This window comes from Bos indicus x Bos taurus, chromosome 10, assembly GCF_003369695.1.
Source record: "Bos indicus x Bos taurus breed Angus x Brahman F1 hybrid chromosome 10, Bos_hybrid_MaternalHap_v2.0, whole genome shotgun sequence".
NCBI lineage: Eukaryota > Metazoa > Chordata > Mammalia > Artiodactyla > Bovidae > Bos > Bos indicus x Bos taurus.
In genome coordinates, this window is record NC_040085.1 from 13,988,050 (window position 1) to 14,009,341 (window position 21,292).

General features: G+C 41.6%; 1 protein-coding gene across 3 annotated transcripts in view; it reads right to left on the reverse strand.

Annotated features, from left to right (window-relative positions):
• Positions 1-21,292, reverse strand: part of NPTN (neuroplastin) — a 64,388-nt gene that overhangs the window by 4,765 nt on the left and 38,331 nt on the right. For all 3 annotated transcript variants that reach the window (XM_027553170.1, XM_027553169.1, XM_027553171.1), the window contains 3 exons: positions 19,210-19,304; positions 8,048-8,181; positions 4,681-4,954 (listed from right to left, as the gene is read on the reverse strand). In XM_027553170.1, the coding sequence (XP_027408971.1) occupies positions 4,681-4,954; positions 8,048-8,181; positions 19,210-19,304 (503 nt within the window). The remainder of the gene's footprint in view (positions 1-4,680; positions 4,955-8,047; positions 8,182-19,209; positions 19,305-21,292) is intronic.

Below are 21,292 nucleotides of genomic sequence, written 5' to 3' on the forward strand. Positions count from 1 at the left end.
CGTATAGACTGAAGCGGAGATTAAACAAACTCCAAAAGCATGCATATCACTCACTTACCACCATGTTTTAAGGGTTTGATGCAATTGAGGGGGAAAAAAAAGAAGTCATAGTAACCGACAAGTATCAACATACCCCCAAACCCTCAGGCCAAAAGACAGCCACTTAAACAATGACTATTCTCTCCAGCTGGGTATTACAGCCACTGACTAGATGAGAGGAAGAGGGCTGGGGGATAATGGAAACAAGATGCTTCTGGAATCCATCTTATGAGTGAAGTTCCTGGTGGGGCTGTTGCACACACTGATTCTGCTGAGTGCTGTCTACCCAATCGAATGCACTAGAACCCTCACTCCCTTTCCCCTACATTGCCCCAGAATCTGGAAGGGTGCTCTGCGATGCCTAGTAAATAGCAGCTTGCTTGATATACCACCATCTCAAAAAAGATGGCTTTAATGTCAAAATGAGTTGATTGGTCAAGGCTGCTTTTTCACTGCCTCATCTCACTGAGGATGAGTTTTTATGGTTTCTAAAACCACTTAAATTTTGCCAGATCTCAGCAGAGTAGCACAAAATCCAAGGAAGATTAACAATTACTTCCAATTTGCTTCCTTGTTCAGTCTTATTATATTTTCTTCATAAGGTAACTTGTGACTGGCTCAGATGACCCCTGGTTAAGAGACAACATGTGTTTTGCATATCATTTTTAAAATTCGTATTTCTTTCCCAACATTCCTGGCCTTTGTAAAACTTCATATGCTATCAATGTTTTGATCATCTAACTGATTTTGGCACATTAGACTAGCTCTTAATTCTGAAGTGTCTGAGTTTGGATACATCACAGCCACTAAAAATGGTTCCCACAAAACTGCAAATATTTTTTGTACCAGTAACTTAAAGGAAAAGTGCCTATACTTGCTTATAAAGGTTATCTCCCTAATGGTGAATGTAGAAAACTCTTTTTGATGCCAGCACTTTTCTTAAATCAGCTTCTGTTTTCATTAAAGGTCAGTAAAATGTGCAGTAGAACTGAAGGCCCCAACAACTGAGCAGGCTCACTCCCCATCTCCTCAGGGTACTGGGGAGAGAGCTGAAAGCACACTCTCATCACCCTCTGGGTTCAGTCAGCAGGGAACCAACCCACAAGGTGTGCTCAAACATGTGTCCAGCAGTAAGGTGGATGGAAGACTAGAGGGATGCTAGTTGTATTTAGTCTTTTTAGAGAAATATCATCTAACATTTTCAAAGAATGTAGTCAGGAGGTGTGTAAACAAAAAACAAAGCCCTCACCTGGCTCCATGACTCATCTGTTACTAAAAATATTGACAGTAAAAGGTGACAAGCAGATAATCTACGTACAAGACAACCTACTGGGGCACTAATCCTCAAAGACACTATAATAGGGACCTAGGAGATTTAGATATAAGTTTCACTTAAAAAATGTCCCAAAAATGCTCTACTTTTTCTAGTAGACAAAAAGTCATGGGCCTTTTTCTTTACCTAGAAAGCAGCTAAACCTTAACCCTAAGTATTTTCTAAAGCAGTATTTGCTTTTCTAGTGAAACATAGCCTGAACTATGTAAGTTGAAATTCGTGTGTTTTTATACTTTTGTATTATTCCCTTAGTGCTTTTCTAATATAGTGCTGAGTTACTAAAAACTCACAAACTGCCCAAATATGAATACTATGACCTTTATATAAACTTTTTTCACATAAAAAAGGCTGAGTTAGAAATACATTATTGCTGTATCTTGATAACAGTATACCCATTGGCAGAGAAAAAGCATGTCAGGCCTCTTAAAAAAAAAAAAAAAAATTTTTTTTCACAATGGTATAAATACACAGAGCTATGAACGGTCATTTGATAGGTAAAAAATTTATCACCTCTAAAATCCCAAATCTGTATCAGGTATAATGTACCTCTTCATTCATTCCCAAAAGGAGTGTATGCATATATCTGTATGTAAATCTGAGGCAGGGAAGATGGGAGGAAAGCACATGAGGTGAGTTTGCTCTTGTGAATTGCACAGAGTTGAGGGGAAACTGGCTAAAGAAGAAAAAGACACAGCATAAGGAAAAGTCATGGAGGAACTTTTTTAAAAAAATTACTTCCAGAAGAAAAGAAAAAAGGGGAGGGCAGGAATAGGGAGGAGTCTGAGAAAAAGAGGGAGGAAGACAAAGGAGAAAACTATGGGATGGAAATGCTCAAGCAAGGGCAAGGGACATGACAGAGAACGGAGCCTGGACCGTGCTGGCTATCAGGAGGGGAATGGAGAGAAGGCAAACACTGCAATAATCCCAGTATCCCAGATTTTTCACACCAATTCAACAACAACAAAGTTAAAAGCTGCTTGCATTACAGCATTTTTCTAAGACACTAGAGCAAGAAGGTTTTACTTTGCACTTACCCTGCAGTCATCTCTTACATAGGATTCATTCACTCTCCATAATAATTATCTTAAAAGAAGTATTTTCCCCTTAGGAAGCTGTTCATGAGTTTTGCTGGCCACAGATGTCTCTTATCAGAAACTCATCCCCATTTGTGTTCAACAGCCATAGAGCTCTTACAAAAAAGATAGCTGCTGCCTTGGGCAGGTGCTTGCAGCTGTCAGAATTAATGCTAACCATTCTCAGGTTAGCACTGAGGTCTTCCATACATGCTGGGACAGCAACCTGCTAAGTGAAATGGCTTCCTGCAAAAATGACTCGAATCTCTGACAGGGACAGGCTAAGCCAATGTGTCACTCTGCCAATAGAGGGGCAGCCAGCCTTGTCTTAAAAGTCAAAAAATCAAGTTTTTAAGCTATTTTTACCTTTTTCTACGGACTTTTTGCATCTCAACCTTTCCAAAACAGAAGCCAAGAAAGGTGATATTTAACAAAGCAAAACCATTCAGAGGGAATGAAAAGGCTCTTTTCAGGAGTAAGACAAAACCACTCCTAGTAAGCCAACAGTGGAAACACACTGACAGCCAACTCGTTCCCTTTACTCTCAGATCTAAACATAGGTACTCTGCTTTGGAAGTCCTAATTTGTAATAAGAAAGAGAAATTTCGAGAAACAAGCATTACTCATACACGATAAGCCTAAGAAAGCAGTTGTACTTCACAGAATAGCAGTTCTGTGGACCCAAGAGAAGGAAAGTAAAAAATCCCAGGAAACTCTTAGTTACACAGAAACAAGCCCAGGAATTTACAAAGGCCCGTCTGCTTCCAGCTGAGTCCATCCCATTCCTCCATCTAGTTCATTGCTAAATGTACACTTGGATGGAAATCCAAATACACTGTTAGTTTCAACAAAACACCTTGTCACCAACCTCACTACAATCCTCCCTCTACCGAGTGCAAGCAAAGAGACTGAGGAGCTGCTGAGCAAAGAGGAAAAGGAGAGGTGGCTGCTGCTCTCAGACATGTCCTTCCAGAGAACCTGAAGCCACTGGCATGCCTTCAGGGCTGCACTCTTTCTAAGGGAGCACCAGACCTCCCTTAGCACTCTCCACTAACACACATGGCAGGCAGTGCATCCTGCTGGCCAGCCACAAGAACACAGACAGCTCTCTAGGGCAGGGCACAGCACTCCAGTACACAGCATGGGCCCAAAAGAGCCAGACTGGGGTTGACATCCTCCCCGTCACCCAAAGCTGGCCTCCACTGAGCCTAGGGGCACACTCTTTCAGTCCAATCAGTGACAGGCAAGTGGTGATCATGGTTGGCTGGTCAATTATTTGTTTTTGCTGGTGATGTTATAGGGCTGGAGGATGGAGCTGCGGAGCTAGTTAGGAATCTGAAGTACTATGGGTCCAAGTCTTAATCAGTAGTCTCCCCCACCAATTACAATCACAGAGTTAGAAATGGAATATCCATAACAAAAAACATAAAAACTTCCATAACCTTTTCTGACTCTAAGTATGTCTATCAATCTAAGACTCTCGTTCTTTCCAATGCCTAACAATTGGCTGTAGTTCTGCTGCTATTGTTCACTCCCTTCTCTGACCGTGGGCCAGCCCGAGAGTGCCACCTTGGGCAAGGACGCCAGGCAGTACTGCTTAGCTATTTGTTTAACTGGGGGTGGTGATGCGTCAGATGCTCTCCACCATTCTTTGTGAGACAGACAAAAATGCCAAATGGCAGGGGCCTGCTTCACCAGGAACCTTGAAAACCTTCTGAAGGGGCCAACCAAGGGAACCAAAGGGTGACCTGTTCCCATGGCTTTTCCCAAGAACAGTTTGACTGGACTGGTGCAGTTACCTATAGGGGCTATACCAGGCAACCATGTGACAACCAATCAGATACCTTAAATCTGCCTGAAAAGGCCAGGTGGCCTGCGATCTTGGGGTGGCTTCTAGGCTTGACTTGGATTCTCCTCAAGCTCAATCTGCCTGATGATCTGTATTGGAGGAGGACAGAGCTGAACAAAGAGACTGACAACTGCCCATTCCCCACAAGGGGCCTGAAGGGCAGAAGGGACTGGGGTTCAAGAACACCCACATAGAAGGACAGAGCTAGTAATTATAGCTCAAAGTGGCTAATCTTAGGGGTAGGGAATGAGGAACCAGTATAAGAATTTTTCCTTCTCTCCTTTTGGGACTAAATCCCAACATCCTTATAGTCCTCTTTGGGTGCTTGGAAACCACCCCCAAGGACCAGCCCCAACATTACAGCTATTTTGTAGGGATGCTCTTACCGTCAGGAACTTCATCTGGCCTCTTCCTCTTTTCATATACAACAATGATCACCACAAGGATGATGATTTCTGCCAGAATTCCCAAGAAAGGCCAGAGTGGGGCCAGGTGGCTCCGTACCCTGAGGATGGTGACAACGGAGACAGAGCCAATGGAGTTGGTAGCATTACATTCATACTCGCCAGGGTCTTCTGTGATCTGGAGGTTAGTGATGCTCAGCTCAGTGTAATTTTCCCTGTTGATGATGATGAAGCGGCCAGAGGTATTGACAATATCCTAGTCAGGAGCAGAAAAAGTGAGAACACACAAAGATCAGAGTAGGTGAATTAGTGCCCACCACAGGGTGAGACTATTCTCCATCCTTAGCAAAACACTGAACGGGATCAGGGAGCAGTGTCTAGGGTCATTTTTGTCCAAGGAACTTTGAATACTTGATCACTGACTTCCCTTCAATCTCAACAACAACCAATCAGTAAGCTTCTAGCAGAATCAGGACTTCTCCAATTTTAATGGCGTGAAGGGACATCCTTCCCTGCAGACCCAGAAAACATGACTTAATCTAGGATGTTGTTCCAAACACCAGATAAGAACTCCATAACTAGAAAGAGGATGGAGAAAGGGTGTGAGCTCCATGGTCAGGTATGTATCCGGTAACATCAGGCCTATTTGATTACTTCAGATTCAGCACATCTACTTCACACTTGGTGAATTCTGGAAAGTTTCCCTAAACTTCCTCTAGAAACAATGCTAAGAACTTGCTACTAGTCAGAATGGAGGAAATTCATAACTTCCACTTCCTTTCAGAATTACAAGGTTAAAAGAAAGTTTAGTCAAGAGATATTTACGAATATATGCTACATGTTTTATATCTAACATAAGAGGAAGGTGAGAAAGGGAGAGCATGACATAAAAATGACCTCCAGAGGGAACCAGACCTCCAAAGGGATGGTGCCAGGAACATGTAAGAAGTGCCAACAGAGGGTATGTATAGAGCCACACTGCAGAGTGAGTGGACACTGCTGGAAAGAGTCAAGGGAAGTTGGAGAAGAGCTAACATTTAAACTAGATTGTGGGAGAGGAGAGCTGACCAAGCTAGACAGGAATGCTCCAGGCATGTGTGGGAAGGCAGGGGTGAGAGCATGACCAGGGGCTTGGGTGGAGCTGGAACAGGTTTGCAGCACTGATCTCATGGCATACTAGCAGGGGAAAAATCTGACTCTTGTGTCAGTTCACATGAGGCAACTAAAGGGTAACCAGAAACAGTAGAGAAGAAAGGTAAATATAATCCCCAGAATGATGTCTAGCTATAGCATAAATCATGTCTACATTTAAGTATGGGTTTTGCTAAAATGAGAAATTAATAGCCTTCAAAATTAAGAGTTATTCTGTGAAACGTCAACCCTAGGATTTGAAAAGTTGCCAACTCCTCTAACACCTGCTCTACTCATTCACTAATTCCACATTTCTCACTTATGATCTTTGGTCCACAAGCCTTCAAAGGGTTTTTAAAATTTTATTTTCAACTGGAGGATAGTTACTTTACAATATTGTGATGGTTTCTGCCATACATCAACATGAATCAGTCATTGGTATACACATGTCCCCTCCCTCTAAACCATCCTCCCACCTCCCTCTGGATCCTACCCCCTCTAGGTTTCACAGAGCACCAGCCTTTGGATTTCCTGCATCATACAGCAAATTAACACTGGCTATCTATTTCACGTAATGTATATATTTCAATACTACTCTCTCAAGTCATCCCACCCTCTCCCTCCCTCTCTGTGACCATAAGTCTGTTCTTTATGTCTGTGTTTCCACTGCTGTCCTGCAAACAGGATCATCAGGATCATCTTTCTAGACTCCATATATGTGTTAATATATGATATTTGTCTTTCTGACTGACTTCACTCTGTGTAATAGGCTCTAGGTTCATCCACCTCATTAGAACTGATTCAAATGTGTTCCTTTATCCATTATCTGTTGATGGACATCTAGGCTGCTTCCATGTCTTAGCTATTGTAAATAGTGCTGCAGTGAATACTGGAGTACATGTGTCTTTTTCAATTAGTTTCCTGAGGGTACATGCCCAGTAGTGGGATTGCTGTGTCATATGATAGTTTTATTCCTAGTTTTTTAAGGAATCTCCATACTGTTTTCCATAGTGGCTGTATCAGTTTGCATCCCCATGAACAATGCAAGAGGGTTCTCTTTTCTCCACACCCTCTCCAGCCAGCATTTACTGCTTGTAGACTTTTTTGATGATGGTCATTCTGACCAGTGTGAGATGATACCTCAATGTAGTTTTGATTTGCATTTCTTTAGTAATAAGCAAGGTTGAGCACCTTTTCATGTGTTCTTTAGCTATCTTTATGTCTTCTTTGGAGAAATGTCTGTTTAGTTCTTCTGCCCACTTTTTGACTGGGTTGTTTTTCTGACACTGAGCTGCGTAAGTTGCCGTGTATATTCTGGAGATTAATTTATTAATCTTTATTAGTTGTTTCATTTCCTATTTTCTCCCATTCTGAGAGCTGTCTTTTCACCTTGCTTATAATTTCAAAGGGTATTTTTAAAGTATTATCATATGGAAGAAACTTTTGTGGTTCCACCACCAATTTACCTTGGTTAATATTTATAATCTTTCTAAAGAACCTGGATTACATGATCTCTAGGGTCCCTTCTGATTCTGAGACTGACAATCAAAGAGGATGCCTGAAAAGTAGAGTTCTAGGCATACAAAGCCTGGAGAGGAAGGTATGACATCCCATCTGAGAGAACAGGAGATTGGTCAAGCATTAATCAAGAGTCTGAAGTTTTGACTCTCCCAATACCATCAGGAGTCATCCCACAGATTGGAAAAGATGTTTCCTCTGACCTTTTCTGGAGCAGATACTGTCAGATTTCCAATGTCTAAGGCTGCCTTACATTGTCTCAATTCCTAATCAGTAATTTAATATGTTTTGGGAATATATAATACTATTAACTGCTCTTACTGCCTTGCCTTTCCCAAAAATCAAGAAAAATACATTAAGACCACAAGAACAATATTTTCTCTAGGATAAATGGACTAGAATAATAGTAAAATTTTAAGACTGGGGTTAGCTCTTCTTGGTGTCTTATCTTGAAGGCAAAGAGCCAAGCCTTTTACCAGACAGCTTTAATAAATTCATATGTCGGGATTCCATGCTAAGCAGAGACTATCAGTGCCCTTCAAATTCATGATATAACCATGACCCCAGAAAGGGTGACCCAAGCCATGACAGCTAGTATGGCAGGTTGCAGAAACTTGTCCAGATGTCTGGAGCACCCCAGGAGAAACTCCAGCAACCACAGACACCCACATACAGAGGACCAGGGCTGCCTCCTACTCACCACGAGCATACCATTCTCCTTCTTGTGCCATGTCCACTCTGGGTGGGGGTAGCCAACTGACTTGCAGTACATCATGGCATCCTGCCCTTCATTCTTGTTCTCACTCCGTTTATGGCCAGTGATGTCAGGAGCAGCTGTGAGAAAGTGTTGAATGCAGTTACCATGGGAGCCTATGCTGAACAGGATACAAAGCCCCAACTACTGGCTCAGAGCCCTGCTTCTTAGTCACTCTTTAGACCCACCCTCATATTCAGCTTTGATAACATGCATTTCAGGTCAGAACAGAGCAATGGAACCAATCCCATGCCCTAACCTCCCACCCACCAAAGTAGGTACCAGGATTACTATGTGTGAAGCTCTACTAATAATATGGGTGGTTCTACAACCTACTGGAAGACAACACAGGTGCCACTACATAAATTAAGCCATCCTTTAAAGAAATGCAAACAGAAGTTATTATCTTCTCTGCCAGTCATGGTTTTTTCTCACAACACCTGCATGAGCAGTAATTATGTATTATATCAAATGCTATACATTATGTTAAGGCAATGAGAGAGCCTTGAAATCAAACACCTAAAATCAAGTCCTACTGTAAGGTATATAAAAGCAACGAATGATGAATGCTTAGAGAAACTACCCAAGAATATCAATAGCCAAGGCTCTCCCAGAAAAGAGGAAATCTAGCAAACTAGTCTTCACAAGAGAAGAAAGAAATGAACAAGAAAGTCAACCAGTGTCTCATGAGGTTGTTTTAACGACTTAAGAATCTGATTTATACACCTGATTTGCAGTTATCTCAATGAACCAAATCTTGGGGAAATTTCTAGACATGCTGGAAGCTGTTGGTCTCTGCTTTTCATGATCATTTAGGAAGAAATAAACAGCATATGTGGTTTAAATATTAGATAAAGTTCAAGGACCCAAGAAGCCTGAGATGAGAGCTAATTCTTTGAATTTGGCCTTCTTTGATCTTAACTATAAATTTCCACCCTACCACATCAGTTCTACTAATCTGAAAGCAATAAAACTCAAAGTAGGCCAGACATCACTTTGTTGGCCAAAATGGGAAAGAGAATCAATAGGCCTGGTCCAAATTCCAGTTTTGTGAGTTATTTATTCTACGCTTGAATTTTATACCCATTATCAGATGGAGTTATTTCTAGCCCCTGCCTACATTCAGTGTCTTGCATAGACAGATAGATGTCATTTTGAGACTGTAAAAGCCTGTATAATTATACCACGGGCTGAATCCCAGGTTTTCCTTCTGATTGGCTTGGTTTTTCTTGGCTTAAAAATAATCCAATGTCCTGCTCCTCTCAGACTGTGCTTCCTAGACCACCTCCTGAGGCACCTGGATAGGAAAAGAACGAGCAAGGCCCCAAGCCACCTCTACAACCTGCCAAATGAAAGCCCGGTCATTACCACTCAGTGTGAGGTGTTTTCCAGACAGGATATTATAAAGGAAATGTCTTTTTGTTTTCCCAGGCACAATTCCTCACTACAGAAGGGAATGAGTCAGGCGGGCTCAAGTTCTCAACATCCCAAATCTCTCCCACAGTGAATCAGTCACCTCTCAGGCCTAATGTTTAACCTGATCACTCTTCCTCAGAGCTTTCTGCAGTCAGTAAATATTAAGAACCTCTTAAGCACTCCAAGGATCAAGCTCCACAGCATACTAACACACCATCATGGGGCAGCAGGGAGACACAATAAGCAGAAGAGCTACCACACTGTACCTCTAGTATGTTTCATTCATTGGACAAACATTTGTTGAGCACCAATTATATGCCAGATTTGTCACAGAGTGGCAAGGGAAGGCCTTTCTGATGAAGTGAATTTTAGCAGAGTCATGAAAAAAATAAAGGAGTAAGCCACATGTATCTGCAGGAAGAACACTCCAAGTAGAGGGAAAAGCAAAAGCTTTGGGGCAGAAGTGTGCTTGTTACGTGTAACAAACAGCATGGAGGAATTTGGCTGAAACAATAACCAAGGGGATGATGGTAAGAGATTAAATCAGAGAATAGAGCCTAGATTGGATAGGACTTTGTAGGACAATGAAATTACTTTGGCATTTACTCTAAGTCAGCTGGGAAGCCACTGGTGAATACTAAGTGTAGGTATGAAATTATCTGTGTGTTTTAACAAGCTCCCTCTGGCTACTATGTGGACAACAATTGTAGAGAGAGGATAGTGGAAATAAGATCAATTAGGAGGTTCTGAAAGCAATCCAGAAAGGGGGAGGGGGAGGTTTGGATGAGGGTAGCAGCAGTAAAAGGGAGGAATTCTGGATATTTTATAGGTTAATACATTTGTTAACGGACTGAATGTAGAAAGTGAGAGAAAAAGGAGCCAAGCATGACCCCAGTGTTTCTGGTCTGAGTAACTTCAAGAATGGAACTGCCAGTTACTGAGATGAGGAAGACTGCAGAAGAATTAGCATGGGTATTTTTTTGTTGTTGGTTTGTTTTTATTTTGTTTTGCTTAGGGATAGAGCAATGATGGTAGTAAAAAAAACAGGAGTTCAAAGTTTAGGAAATGTTAAGTGTAGGACTTATTTAACATCCAAGTGAAGCTGTCAAGTAAGCAGCTGAATATCAAGTCCAGAGTTCAGGGAAATGGTTGAGATATAACTTTCAGAAATCAGCTTGCATGTGATTTTTTTTCCCACTTTCATTCTCCCTTGCCCCAGAGAGAATACTCAACTCTATTTACTCTGGCCCAATTAAGTGCTTCCCTGTTAGGTCAGTTGATAAAGAATCTGCCTGCAATGCAACAGACCACAGTTCGATTCCTGGGTCAGGAAGAGTCGCTGGAGAAAGGATAGGCTACCCACTCCAGTATTTTGGCCTGGAGAATTCCATGGACTCAATAGTCCATGGGGTCACAGAGTCGGACACGACTGAATGACTTTCACTTTCACTTACTTGACTAATTCCAATAGTGCTGTGAATTCAGCAACCTCAGATTTTGCCTTGGAGACTCATCCCCAAGATTATACATAAGAACCACTTAGAAGGCTAAAACCTGAGTTGGTTTATGGCTATACAGTCTAAAAAGCTACTACTCTTGAAGACCAAGACCTGGATTTTGGTCTTTCACTCCTGCCTTGGTGCTCAGGTTGAAAACACCACACCCTCCTTTCATTCATCTACTCCAGATTCTACAGAGGCTTCTATTTACGGATGGGAAGGTGCCTTAAAGGCTATCAGATGCAGAGACAATAGGAACTGAATTCGGGCCCCCCGCCCCCACCCTTTGTTGGCCTTGTTTACAGAGTAAAGCCTGCAAGTTTTCATGGTTAGATCTACTGCTGCTTTCTCAACTCAGCAAAGAATACTGAGTGAAGCTTAGGAATAATATCCCCTCTTCCTAATGTACTCAAAAGAAAAATGCCCTGATTATTCACCCTTGGATTGGTTGAAGTATCACTAGTGTACTACGCAGACAGGAAATTAACGCAGGTTACATCACTTTACTCTTATAAGGAATGAATGTAACAACTATCACTTCAGCCTTTGGGTCAATGAAGTAGGTCACTTCTCTCTGTTCTTTAGGGGAGCTGCTCAATCAGAAAGCCTGTTCTTGCCCCACCAGCTGAGCTAGATGGCAGACTAACAGCAAGTAAGGTAACTGAACTCTCAGAACACATGTCAGCAGTGGTCAAAGAAGGGGACTCTTAGGGCACACAGTCTACCTCTTAAATAGTTCACAAATTATTTGATATTCTTCCCTTCAAGAGGTGGAGCCTAATTTCCCTCCCCTTGAATGTGGGCTGGACTTAGTGACCTGATTCTAAAGAATAAAATATAGCATATGTTATACATACATATATTTATAAAATGTTTTTTAAATATGTATATATATATAAAAAGGTGTACAACTTTGGAAACTAGTTCACAAAATACAAAGTGGCTTTCTGTGCACACATATGCTGTTTCTCTCTTTCTCCTGGTCACACACTCTGGGGGAGGTTAGCTGCCATACTAGGAAGACACTCGAACAGGCCATGGAGAGGCCCACATAGTGAGGGATTAAGGCCTTCTGCACAGTCACTGAGGCAGTCATCTAGGAAACAGATCCTCCTGCCCCAGCCAACAATTTGAGAGACCCTGAGTCAGAACCACCCCACTAATCTGCTCCAGAATTCCTGACCCACATAAACTGTGAAGTAATAAGTATTTGTTGTTTTAAGCTACTGATTTTGGGGATAACTTATGCAGCCGTTGCTGCTGCTAAGTCGCTTATCGTGTCCGACTCCGTGTGACCTCATAGACGGCAGCCCACCAGGATCCACTGTCCCTGGGATTCTCCAGGCAAGAACACTGGAGTGGGCTGCCATGGGATTTTCAGGCAAGAGTACTAGAGTGGGGTGCCACTGCCTTCTCTGTATTATGCAGCAACAGATTAATATAATCACCCAATGATGCAGATATTACCCCATTTTTATAGATTAGAAAATTTAAGTTTGGTAAAGTTATTTAAGATCTAAAATTATACTGCTAATAAAAAGTAAAGCCAAAAAGTAAAGTAAAATAAAAAGTAAAAGTAAAGCCAAAATAAAAAGTAAAGCCAAAATCCAAATTCAGGGATGTCTGATTCCAGAGGCCATGTTCTTTGTTCTTTACCAAACAGAATGGGAAATAAACCAAACTAGAACAGAGTCCACAAACAATAAAAATATACAACATGTATTACTGGTAACTGCAAAGCAAACTGCTCAAATGTTATCTTTGCTTGCAGATGTATTAGAACACTCTAGACCCAAAGAGGGACTGACCTATTTGCTATAATTTAACTACTGTATAACGTAAAGCGTCTTGGACTTCAGAGAAATTTGGCTCTATTGAGGCTTTATTACTGAGTAACCCAAGGTGGGTCATTTAAAATCCTTTGAGTTTCAGTATTTACTTCTGTAAAATGAGAATAAAATACAATTCACAGAGGTCTTAGGAGGATTAATTTACATCTATCAATCTAGCACACTATTGGAGCCCAGTGTCAAAAATAAATATTTAAATTTCATTTTCAGCCAGGGAAAATTTAGGCTAAAGCAGGTGTTATGAGTCCTAAGAAATCAAAGAGATGCTGAATATTACGTCTTCTCCCTGTTTGCTGATATAAACAGGACTCTTGTTCATAGCTCTAATAAAGTTTACTCATGTCAGATACTGACAAATTATATTGAATAATGGCATATTTATATTGATTATGGTGCCTCGCCTTATATGGGCTTGCCATTTAATAAGGAACTACTTAAACGGGTCCTGTTGGTTTGCAGGTAGGTCTGAGGAGTTGAACAGAGCAAATACTGCTTACTTCACTTTACTTTTTCAGGAAGGCACAGATTAGGTAGCAAAGAAGTAATGAATCTTTAAAACAGATCACAGACCCACTTGGAAATTAACTCATGATCTGGCCTTTTTAGCTACACACTCTAAATCCCATGAATTACTGGATGGACCCTTCCAGATCCTGATGAATGGCAACACTGGGGTTCCAAGTCTTAAGTTACCTACCAATACCTGACCCAATCCCATTATCTGGGCCTTTGGCTGAGGACAAAGGCATGCTCCTCAGTACGTTCTGTTGCCTAAGCTGCAGGCACTTAAGAGAAAAACATCAGCTTCTCTGCTAGGCTGGTGGATGTACAGAGTGTCAACTTAGGCAATGGAGGTATTTTTAGTTGAAGCGAAGAACTGACTCGTCTGAAAAGACCCTGATGCTGGGAAAGATTGAAGGCAGGAGGAGAAGGGGATGACAGAGGATGAGATGGTTGGATGGCATCACCAACTTGATGGACATGAGTTTGAGTAAGCTCCGGGAGTTGATGATGAACAGGGAAGCCTGGCATGCTATAGTCCATGGGGTCGCAGAGTCGGACACAACCGAGTGACTGAACTGAACTGAAGGTTAAATAAAGTTAATACAACAGAGCTGAGATAGGGATCAAGGTATGGGGCCCCTTACCTGCACTGCTCATTTAGTGCTCATTTTCCAAAGCAAATTCATAATCTTGCAACTCATTTTCAGAGAACTCCATCCTTAAAAGATACTGTACAGTGTCTCATCATACAACACACTATACTGTAGAGATGGTCTCTCTGCTTCCTTCAGGCAACCTATCAAATCCCAGAGACACCTCAAATTTTCTATAGGCAAAAATAGAAGTTTGGCTGAAGGTAGACAGAGAGTTAAGATTTACTGCTAGCCAAGGGCCAAGCCCAAGAAGCAATACAAGATGGCCGAGATAGAAGCAAGAAAGATGTTGGCTTTTTGGCTCAATAATTATAGCAGAGTAGATTCATCACTGACTGTGAAGACTAGAGCAGTCTGGGACTAGTGCTGCCTTCTGCGGGTGAGGCTTTTCTTTTTCCTGCAGGTGAAACCACTGGGTAAGCAGGCACTGAAGTCTCCACTAAGACACTATAATCATCTGGAGTGCTTTTAATAAGCCTGATGCCTAGGCCACATTTCATAACTTTAAAATCAAGTTTGAGAACCGCTGCTCTAACACCTTTCCTGGCCTCAGTGTCTGAGAGGATTAGAGGGAGTGTCTGAGGCAGGGAGATGTATGTTTGGAAGTACAGGGGGCACTGGGGTGACAGTTGGACTGCAAGGTTAAGAACCTGACGGTCACTATTAGGAAAAGAAGCTTAGAAATCACTTCCTTCACTAACCCAGCTTCTCATCTGTGTCCATATAAGGAAACCACAGACCTTTAGAGCCTTATAGAACCTTCAAGATCATCTACCTCAGCCTACTTCATCATATACTTGGAGAGTCTGAGGCCCAAAAAAGGAATGTGACTAGTCAGGGTCATGGAAAGTTTTTAAAAGCAGGGTCAGGATTAGAACCCATTTCTTCTCCCAGTCAACACCTTTACATTGTTATTTAATATGCTCTGAACACAGCAGTGTGGCATAACGCTTAGGAACATGTGCTGTGGCATGAGAGTGCTTGGGTGAGGACGCTGGCTCCACTGGTTGACTCTGTCACATTGAGCAAGTCAATCAACGCCCTTGAGCCTCAATCTTCTCACCTGGAAAGTAGAGAGAATAATGGCATTTACCTCAGAGTGTTGTGAAGACTACAAGAGAGGAGCGGGACAAGTAATGTACTTGGCACAGTACCTAGCACACAGTAAGCAAGCAGTAACGTTAGCTGTTCTTAATCTTTTAACAATAAAGTAGGTCAGGGTAGCACCCTGAAGAGAGGAAAAGAACGAATAGGTATGGTTATTTGGGCTATGGTTGATGTCCAAAATGTTCAAGCAGCTCTGCTTTCAGAGACTTTTCAAGTCAGGGCAATTCTGAGACAACCAGCTTTGACATCAGCTTGAACTTAACCATGACACAACCTCAAAGCATCTTCACCTGTCAAACTAGCTGCCCATCAAACAAACAAATGAGCACAAAAACACTCTGCATGCTGTAAGTGCTGTACAAATGTGAGAGATGTATTATTACTCTTAATAATGATATTTGTCACCATCACCATACAGTCTGCCTCAGCCAGTTTGAACTTTGATATTATCAGTCATAAATCCATGAAACGGCATAAGAAGCAGGGAGTCAGGACAAGGTCACTCACAGAAACCCTAAGATTTAGTCATAAGATTCAAACAGAAAGAAAGCTAATGAGTAGGGACAAGAAAAACAAGATCAATCTTGGCTCTCATTGTCACCAAAAGATTGAACTCATTTAAAATGCCCAATGAGCAGCAAGACACAATGATGGGCTTAATAAGACACCAGACCCAAACCTTCTTGGTGCTGGGATGGACCTTTCACAAGAGGTGATGGCATGTCTGTTGCAGAGGATTTGAAGACCACCAAAATCTTTTTCCAAAAACAGCAATAAAACTCAAACTCCTTGTTTGTTGGATTAATCAAAATGATTAAAGGGTGCGGACAGGGTCTGGGAGTCATGACAGGTATTTTTTCAACTTTGTAAACTACACAGAAAATTTTAACTTGTTTTTGTAAGCACATTTTTTAATTTCAGAACAGAAAGTAAGATGAAAAGAGAGGGAATAAGCACTAGAAAAGCTGAAAATTTTCAGGGACAGAAAATCCAACATCTATTCATTCACAAATGTTGTATGACTAAGGAGTCTCTGGAAGACAGAAGACTCTGAGGAGTTGAAAGGCTCAAAAAGGAAGGAGAAGATCCCAAGACAGGCTGTTTATGGGACAGAGGTCATCCTATAAGGTCTAGTCATCACTGTTCCCTCTCCCCTTGGCCAGCCCTGCTCCATCTTCCTCCCCCAGCATCTGCTCGGGTCACCTGCCAAATACCTAAGAAATGTAATCCTCAACAGTAATAGTATCTTCTTGTTTACACTGTGCCTCATGCTTGTCCTTTGAAAAAAGAGAAAGAAAGAACAAACTCTACTTCAGCTGCAAGGCCTTCCCTACTACACATGTATATACAATCATCCCCAAAATTCCTTTCTCAACAGGGACCTACAGATTAAGGTAGAAAAGCACTGCCACCTCAGGTCTGTTTCCAAATATGTGTCCCTCCCTGTGGTTCCTTCAGCCTTTTCTTTTGTACATAACAAGTAACTCATGATTTGGTCATGTGACATACAATGCCTTGTCCCTGGCTAGTCTAAAGTCCTTAACTCCCCACAGGGCTGAGGCCAAACAACACCTTGGGAAGTTCTCAACTGCAGGGAAAGCCAGATGGGGAAGAGGGGTCTGAGTGTAGACTAAGTGCTAACAAAATATATACGTATGGGCTGAATTACATTGCCCTTAAATGCCAATTTAGTTAAAACCACAAATCAAGATTATGAATCTCCTTTTGGCAGAGGTCACTTACGTTTCCTGAAAATCCCCTGAATTTCTCTGTTCTTGAGTACCACCACCTCTTGCCTACTACTTAGTAGAGTTTTTATAAATCATTATAGCTATAAAAAGATAACTGTCACTTATCCCACCCTAGTGGAACTGAGAAAAAAAAAAAAAAAAAACACGAGTTTACATGAAAATGCTTTGGGAATAACACACACTGCTCTAAATTCAAGGCAATTTTCTACCCCAACCACAATCAGGAGCTAGTTTCAAATATGATCCTGGGTCTATGGAAAACCTTTTCAAACTTACACAAGAAAAGTTAAATGTTCAGGCTTTACCAGACCAAACTATCCCTAACCCGAAAGACATTAAGTGTTCAGCTGTTTTCCATCCAGGTGTCAGGGGAGAGTAGGAAGAGAGAATAACTAGAATTCCATATGAATTTTCTTAACAGACTAACGTATCTGCCCAAGCTAGTTACAGAATATGTTTTAGCATTATATAAAACAGAATTCTCTTAAGGTCTACTTCTTTAAAATTAGGATGTTAATACCACCCGCCCAATCCTCCTCACAGGACTATTGTACAGTACAAATGCAACAGAGCACAGTACATGCCTTCATTATGGTGAGATACTGTGTATGCTGTAACTTCCTCAGAAGACACTCCTGCCTGCAGCTTCAAGACCACTTCCCTGCCAAACAGAATGTGAGGAAAGATGCCTCTGGGGCATCTGAACCCCACCTTCTCAAGCAGCCACCCAACGGAAAAATAACCTCTCTCCACTCTTGAAAGTGCTGCATAGAAATCATTAACTCCTAATCAATATGATCAGAGTTAGTCAGGACTTGCAATTGTATGTAATTTATTCTTTAGGCTTGGAGAGCTTGATTAACTAGACACACCACTTTCCCTCCCTCACCTGTCCTGATTTGTTTCCTCTGCACTTGAACTTTGTGCCAAAGGCTCAGTCTGGAATGTTGCAGGGCCTTAACTCTCTTACGGAGGAGTCAAACATCTACCCATGTAGCTCATCTGGGTGGGGAAGGGCCCTCGGCTGGTTTAGAGAAAACGGTTTTCTCACACCTTCATCCTATGTTGAACAAATATGGCATTCTTTAAAAACAAAGATAAACCCAGATCTCTCAAAGAAAAGCCATGGAGTTAATCTAATCCAAGATTCTCTGGTCTGTGTGGGCTGTAACCATGCCACTGTGACTCAATCCCTGCAGGCATTTAGAATTCAATCTAGCCACTAGAGGCACTGCCCATCCTTACGTCAACAAGGACACAAGTCAGGGCAAGTGTCACCAAGACACTACTTTCATTTAGTAACACCATGTAATAGAAACTTTGACTGTGTCCAAGCTTTTTTTTTTGAGTCCAAATTTTTAGTCTTCCAAATATTTTAAGGAAAATCTGAATACCTGCTATAAATTAAGGAAAAGCTGAATACCTGCTACATATAGGTCATTCCCATTTCCTAAATTTATCTTTCCAGTTTCTAGAGATCACCCTATAGATTTAGACAACAAGTTTGGGTCCTTTCTAAGCAAAAATGAAAAGCCCTGGAAAATACCCTCATCTCTTCAGTCTGACCTCAAACAGTAGCCCTGCCTCTCCATGGTCATTTTATAAAATGGAAAAACGTGACGATGGGAGTCAAGACTTGGGTTCCATGCTATCATAGCATTGTCACAAACTGATGGTATGACACAGAACCAGTGTCACTTTTCTGGGTCTCAGTTGCTTCTTTGAAATAATACAAGAAAGTTGGGTTAAATGTTAGTTAGCTCTAACTCTTTTACAGTTCTACTGGCCTTCCGTGCAACTTCCAACTACAATCTCATCTTTAGATGCCATGCACCCAGAGGTTCTATTAAAATTCTAATGAATTATCTACAAATAGTTTATGTTCACCCTGCACACTGTACTTTGCCAAATCCTGCTGGCACACTGGAGATAACTACACAATATACTTAAAAGGCACTATTCTAAGAGCTTTACCTAAGAATGAACCATATGAAGCTGCCAACACTGAAGTATTTTTTGAACTACAAAAACAGCAACTTCAACTTATTTATTCCCTCTAACCAACCCATGTGCCATGTGGTAGGTTTTAAAAGAGAGGAAAACAGAAGCATAGAGAAGTTAAATAACTTGCCACAGTCATGCAGCTAGATGATGGGGTTTGGATTTAAACCCAGGCAGTTGAGCTCCTGAGCCTTCAGTCCTAACCATAACATTATATACTGCCTCCCATAATGAAAACAAGAAAGCTTGAAGACTGGAAGCCCAAGCCAAGATAGTGTCTCAGAAGGAGAGTGAGAGGCTCACGCCGCAGCCTCTGTTGGGTTGTACCTTTTACTTCAATGGTGGCATTTGCTTTAGGAGCACTGAGAAACTGATACACACAGTGGTATTCGCCTGAATCCTCAGCTCTCGGCTTATTGATCCTGCAGAGATGAGAAGAAAAATCAAGTGAGGAAGCTGGGAACAGTCAAAATACACAATAAAAGGAGAATGAAAGGGGCAACCAGGGACCCTGCTCTCCAAATTGTGCCCCTGCATGCAACTCACTTCCTCCTAACTATAAGCAAAAACCTCCCTCTGTGTATTAATGATTTACTCCTTACTAGGTGCCAGGAATACAGAGATGGTCCCTAACCTTAAGATATTTCAGTCTATTGGAGAAATACACTACAAAAAAAGTAATCAAAAGAGCTGTAAAAAAGTACTAAAATCTACACTTAGATACAAAAGATGGGCCCATCACCAAAAAGTTCTTGCTCACCTTGTGGTTCCAGTCAAATAAATACGAGCAGAAAGAAAGCATCTGTTTCTGCACTTTGCTGAAGAGTTTGTTTTAGAGTTTGTTTTCCTATCCTGTATTTTAGTAGCATGCTTTTCAGTAAGTCTAGTAACAGAATAGGATCAGTGGGGGGAAAAAATATGCCATCAGAGCATCAGCCACAGAGATGCAGCTCAACTCTTCTAGGTACAGCTAGAACTCCAGGGCTCTGCATGATCTGGCCCTTCCCTAGTGTCATCTCAGCCACTTTCTAGCCCTGGAGGTCTCTTTTCAGTTTTTCAATGTGCTGAACTTGTTCCTAGCTCAAAACTCTGACAAAAGATGCTCTGTTCTATAGAATGCTCATCCCATTTACTCTTCATCTCCCCAACTCCTCTTCCATCAGTCTCGGCTTACATGTCATTTCCTCTCACCCCCAATCTAAATGACATCCCTCTCCCTGACATTCTCTCATACTACACTGTAACCCTTCACAGCACTTATCACAATGTCTAATTATTTATGTGATTGCTTGATGAATGTCTGTTTTCTCAATAGACCAAGTTCTATGTGGACAGGCATTGTTAATTTGGTGCACAATTCTATACCCAGCACATAACGCAGTGCCTAGACTACAGTAGAAAAATGAATAAACACAAACAAGAGTGAACAACTACGCACAGATCCAGACCAAGTTGAGCAGAGTGAAAGGAAAGACTGTGAGAAGTGTGTGTGATGAGAACAATACTTCTTCTGAATTCTAAAGGGTGATCCTAAACAGGCTTTCTTGGTCCTGAAGGTCAGCTTCTTATCAGCTAACTGCACACTGGCCTACATACACCGCTGCCCCAAACATGTGCAAAAATGCTAGTGTGTAATTACAGACAACAGAGAAACATCAGCTTCCAGATGAGAATATAAATAATTGTTTTACTCCTACTCTTCTGCTTAACAGTTAAAACATGATACTTGTGATGACCATCTCCACTGCACTAGTTAATGTCTGAGAAAAACTCCTAACCTCAAAACACTGGCCAAACGCATTTATTCATCTTACCGTTCATCTCAAAAAAGAAACAAGAGACTATGGATGAGGAAAGACACACCCCACTCTCACAAGACTGTCTCAGCATACCCATGGCAGCATAAGATTCTAAGAGGAACCGTCAACAGTCTTCTCAAATTGATACAAATGACTATTCTTACATCAATATGCTCCCAACAAGAAAAGAGACACAAGTCAGTTGCTCTTAGTAATGTTCCCAGAGTTAGGAGGGGGAGGAGGAGAAGCAGCAGCAGCAGCATCTTCAGGGTTTAGATTTACTGTAGTAAGTTGAGAAGATGACTCCCAAACTAGGGGCCATGCCAGTGGGCTCAAAATCTCCCCACAACATTTCCTTCAACTAGCTTTTGGGAAGCAACTGAAGCAAATAAAAAATGTCCCCTGCAGGCTAAGCACAAGCACAGTTTGTGACAGGCTCCATGGCTGACTTATGAGATGGCCCAAAGGTCTCAACTGTTACTCTACAAAATGTGAGTTGTTACTCTACAGATTTCCCAAAACACTTGTGACAATGCAGAACACCCTGGAAAGCCTCAAATAGGCTGAGGGAAAAAGAAGAGGCATTCTATAAAATCAGGTTCAAACTTTAT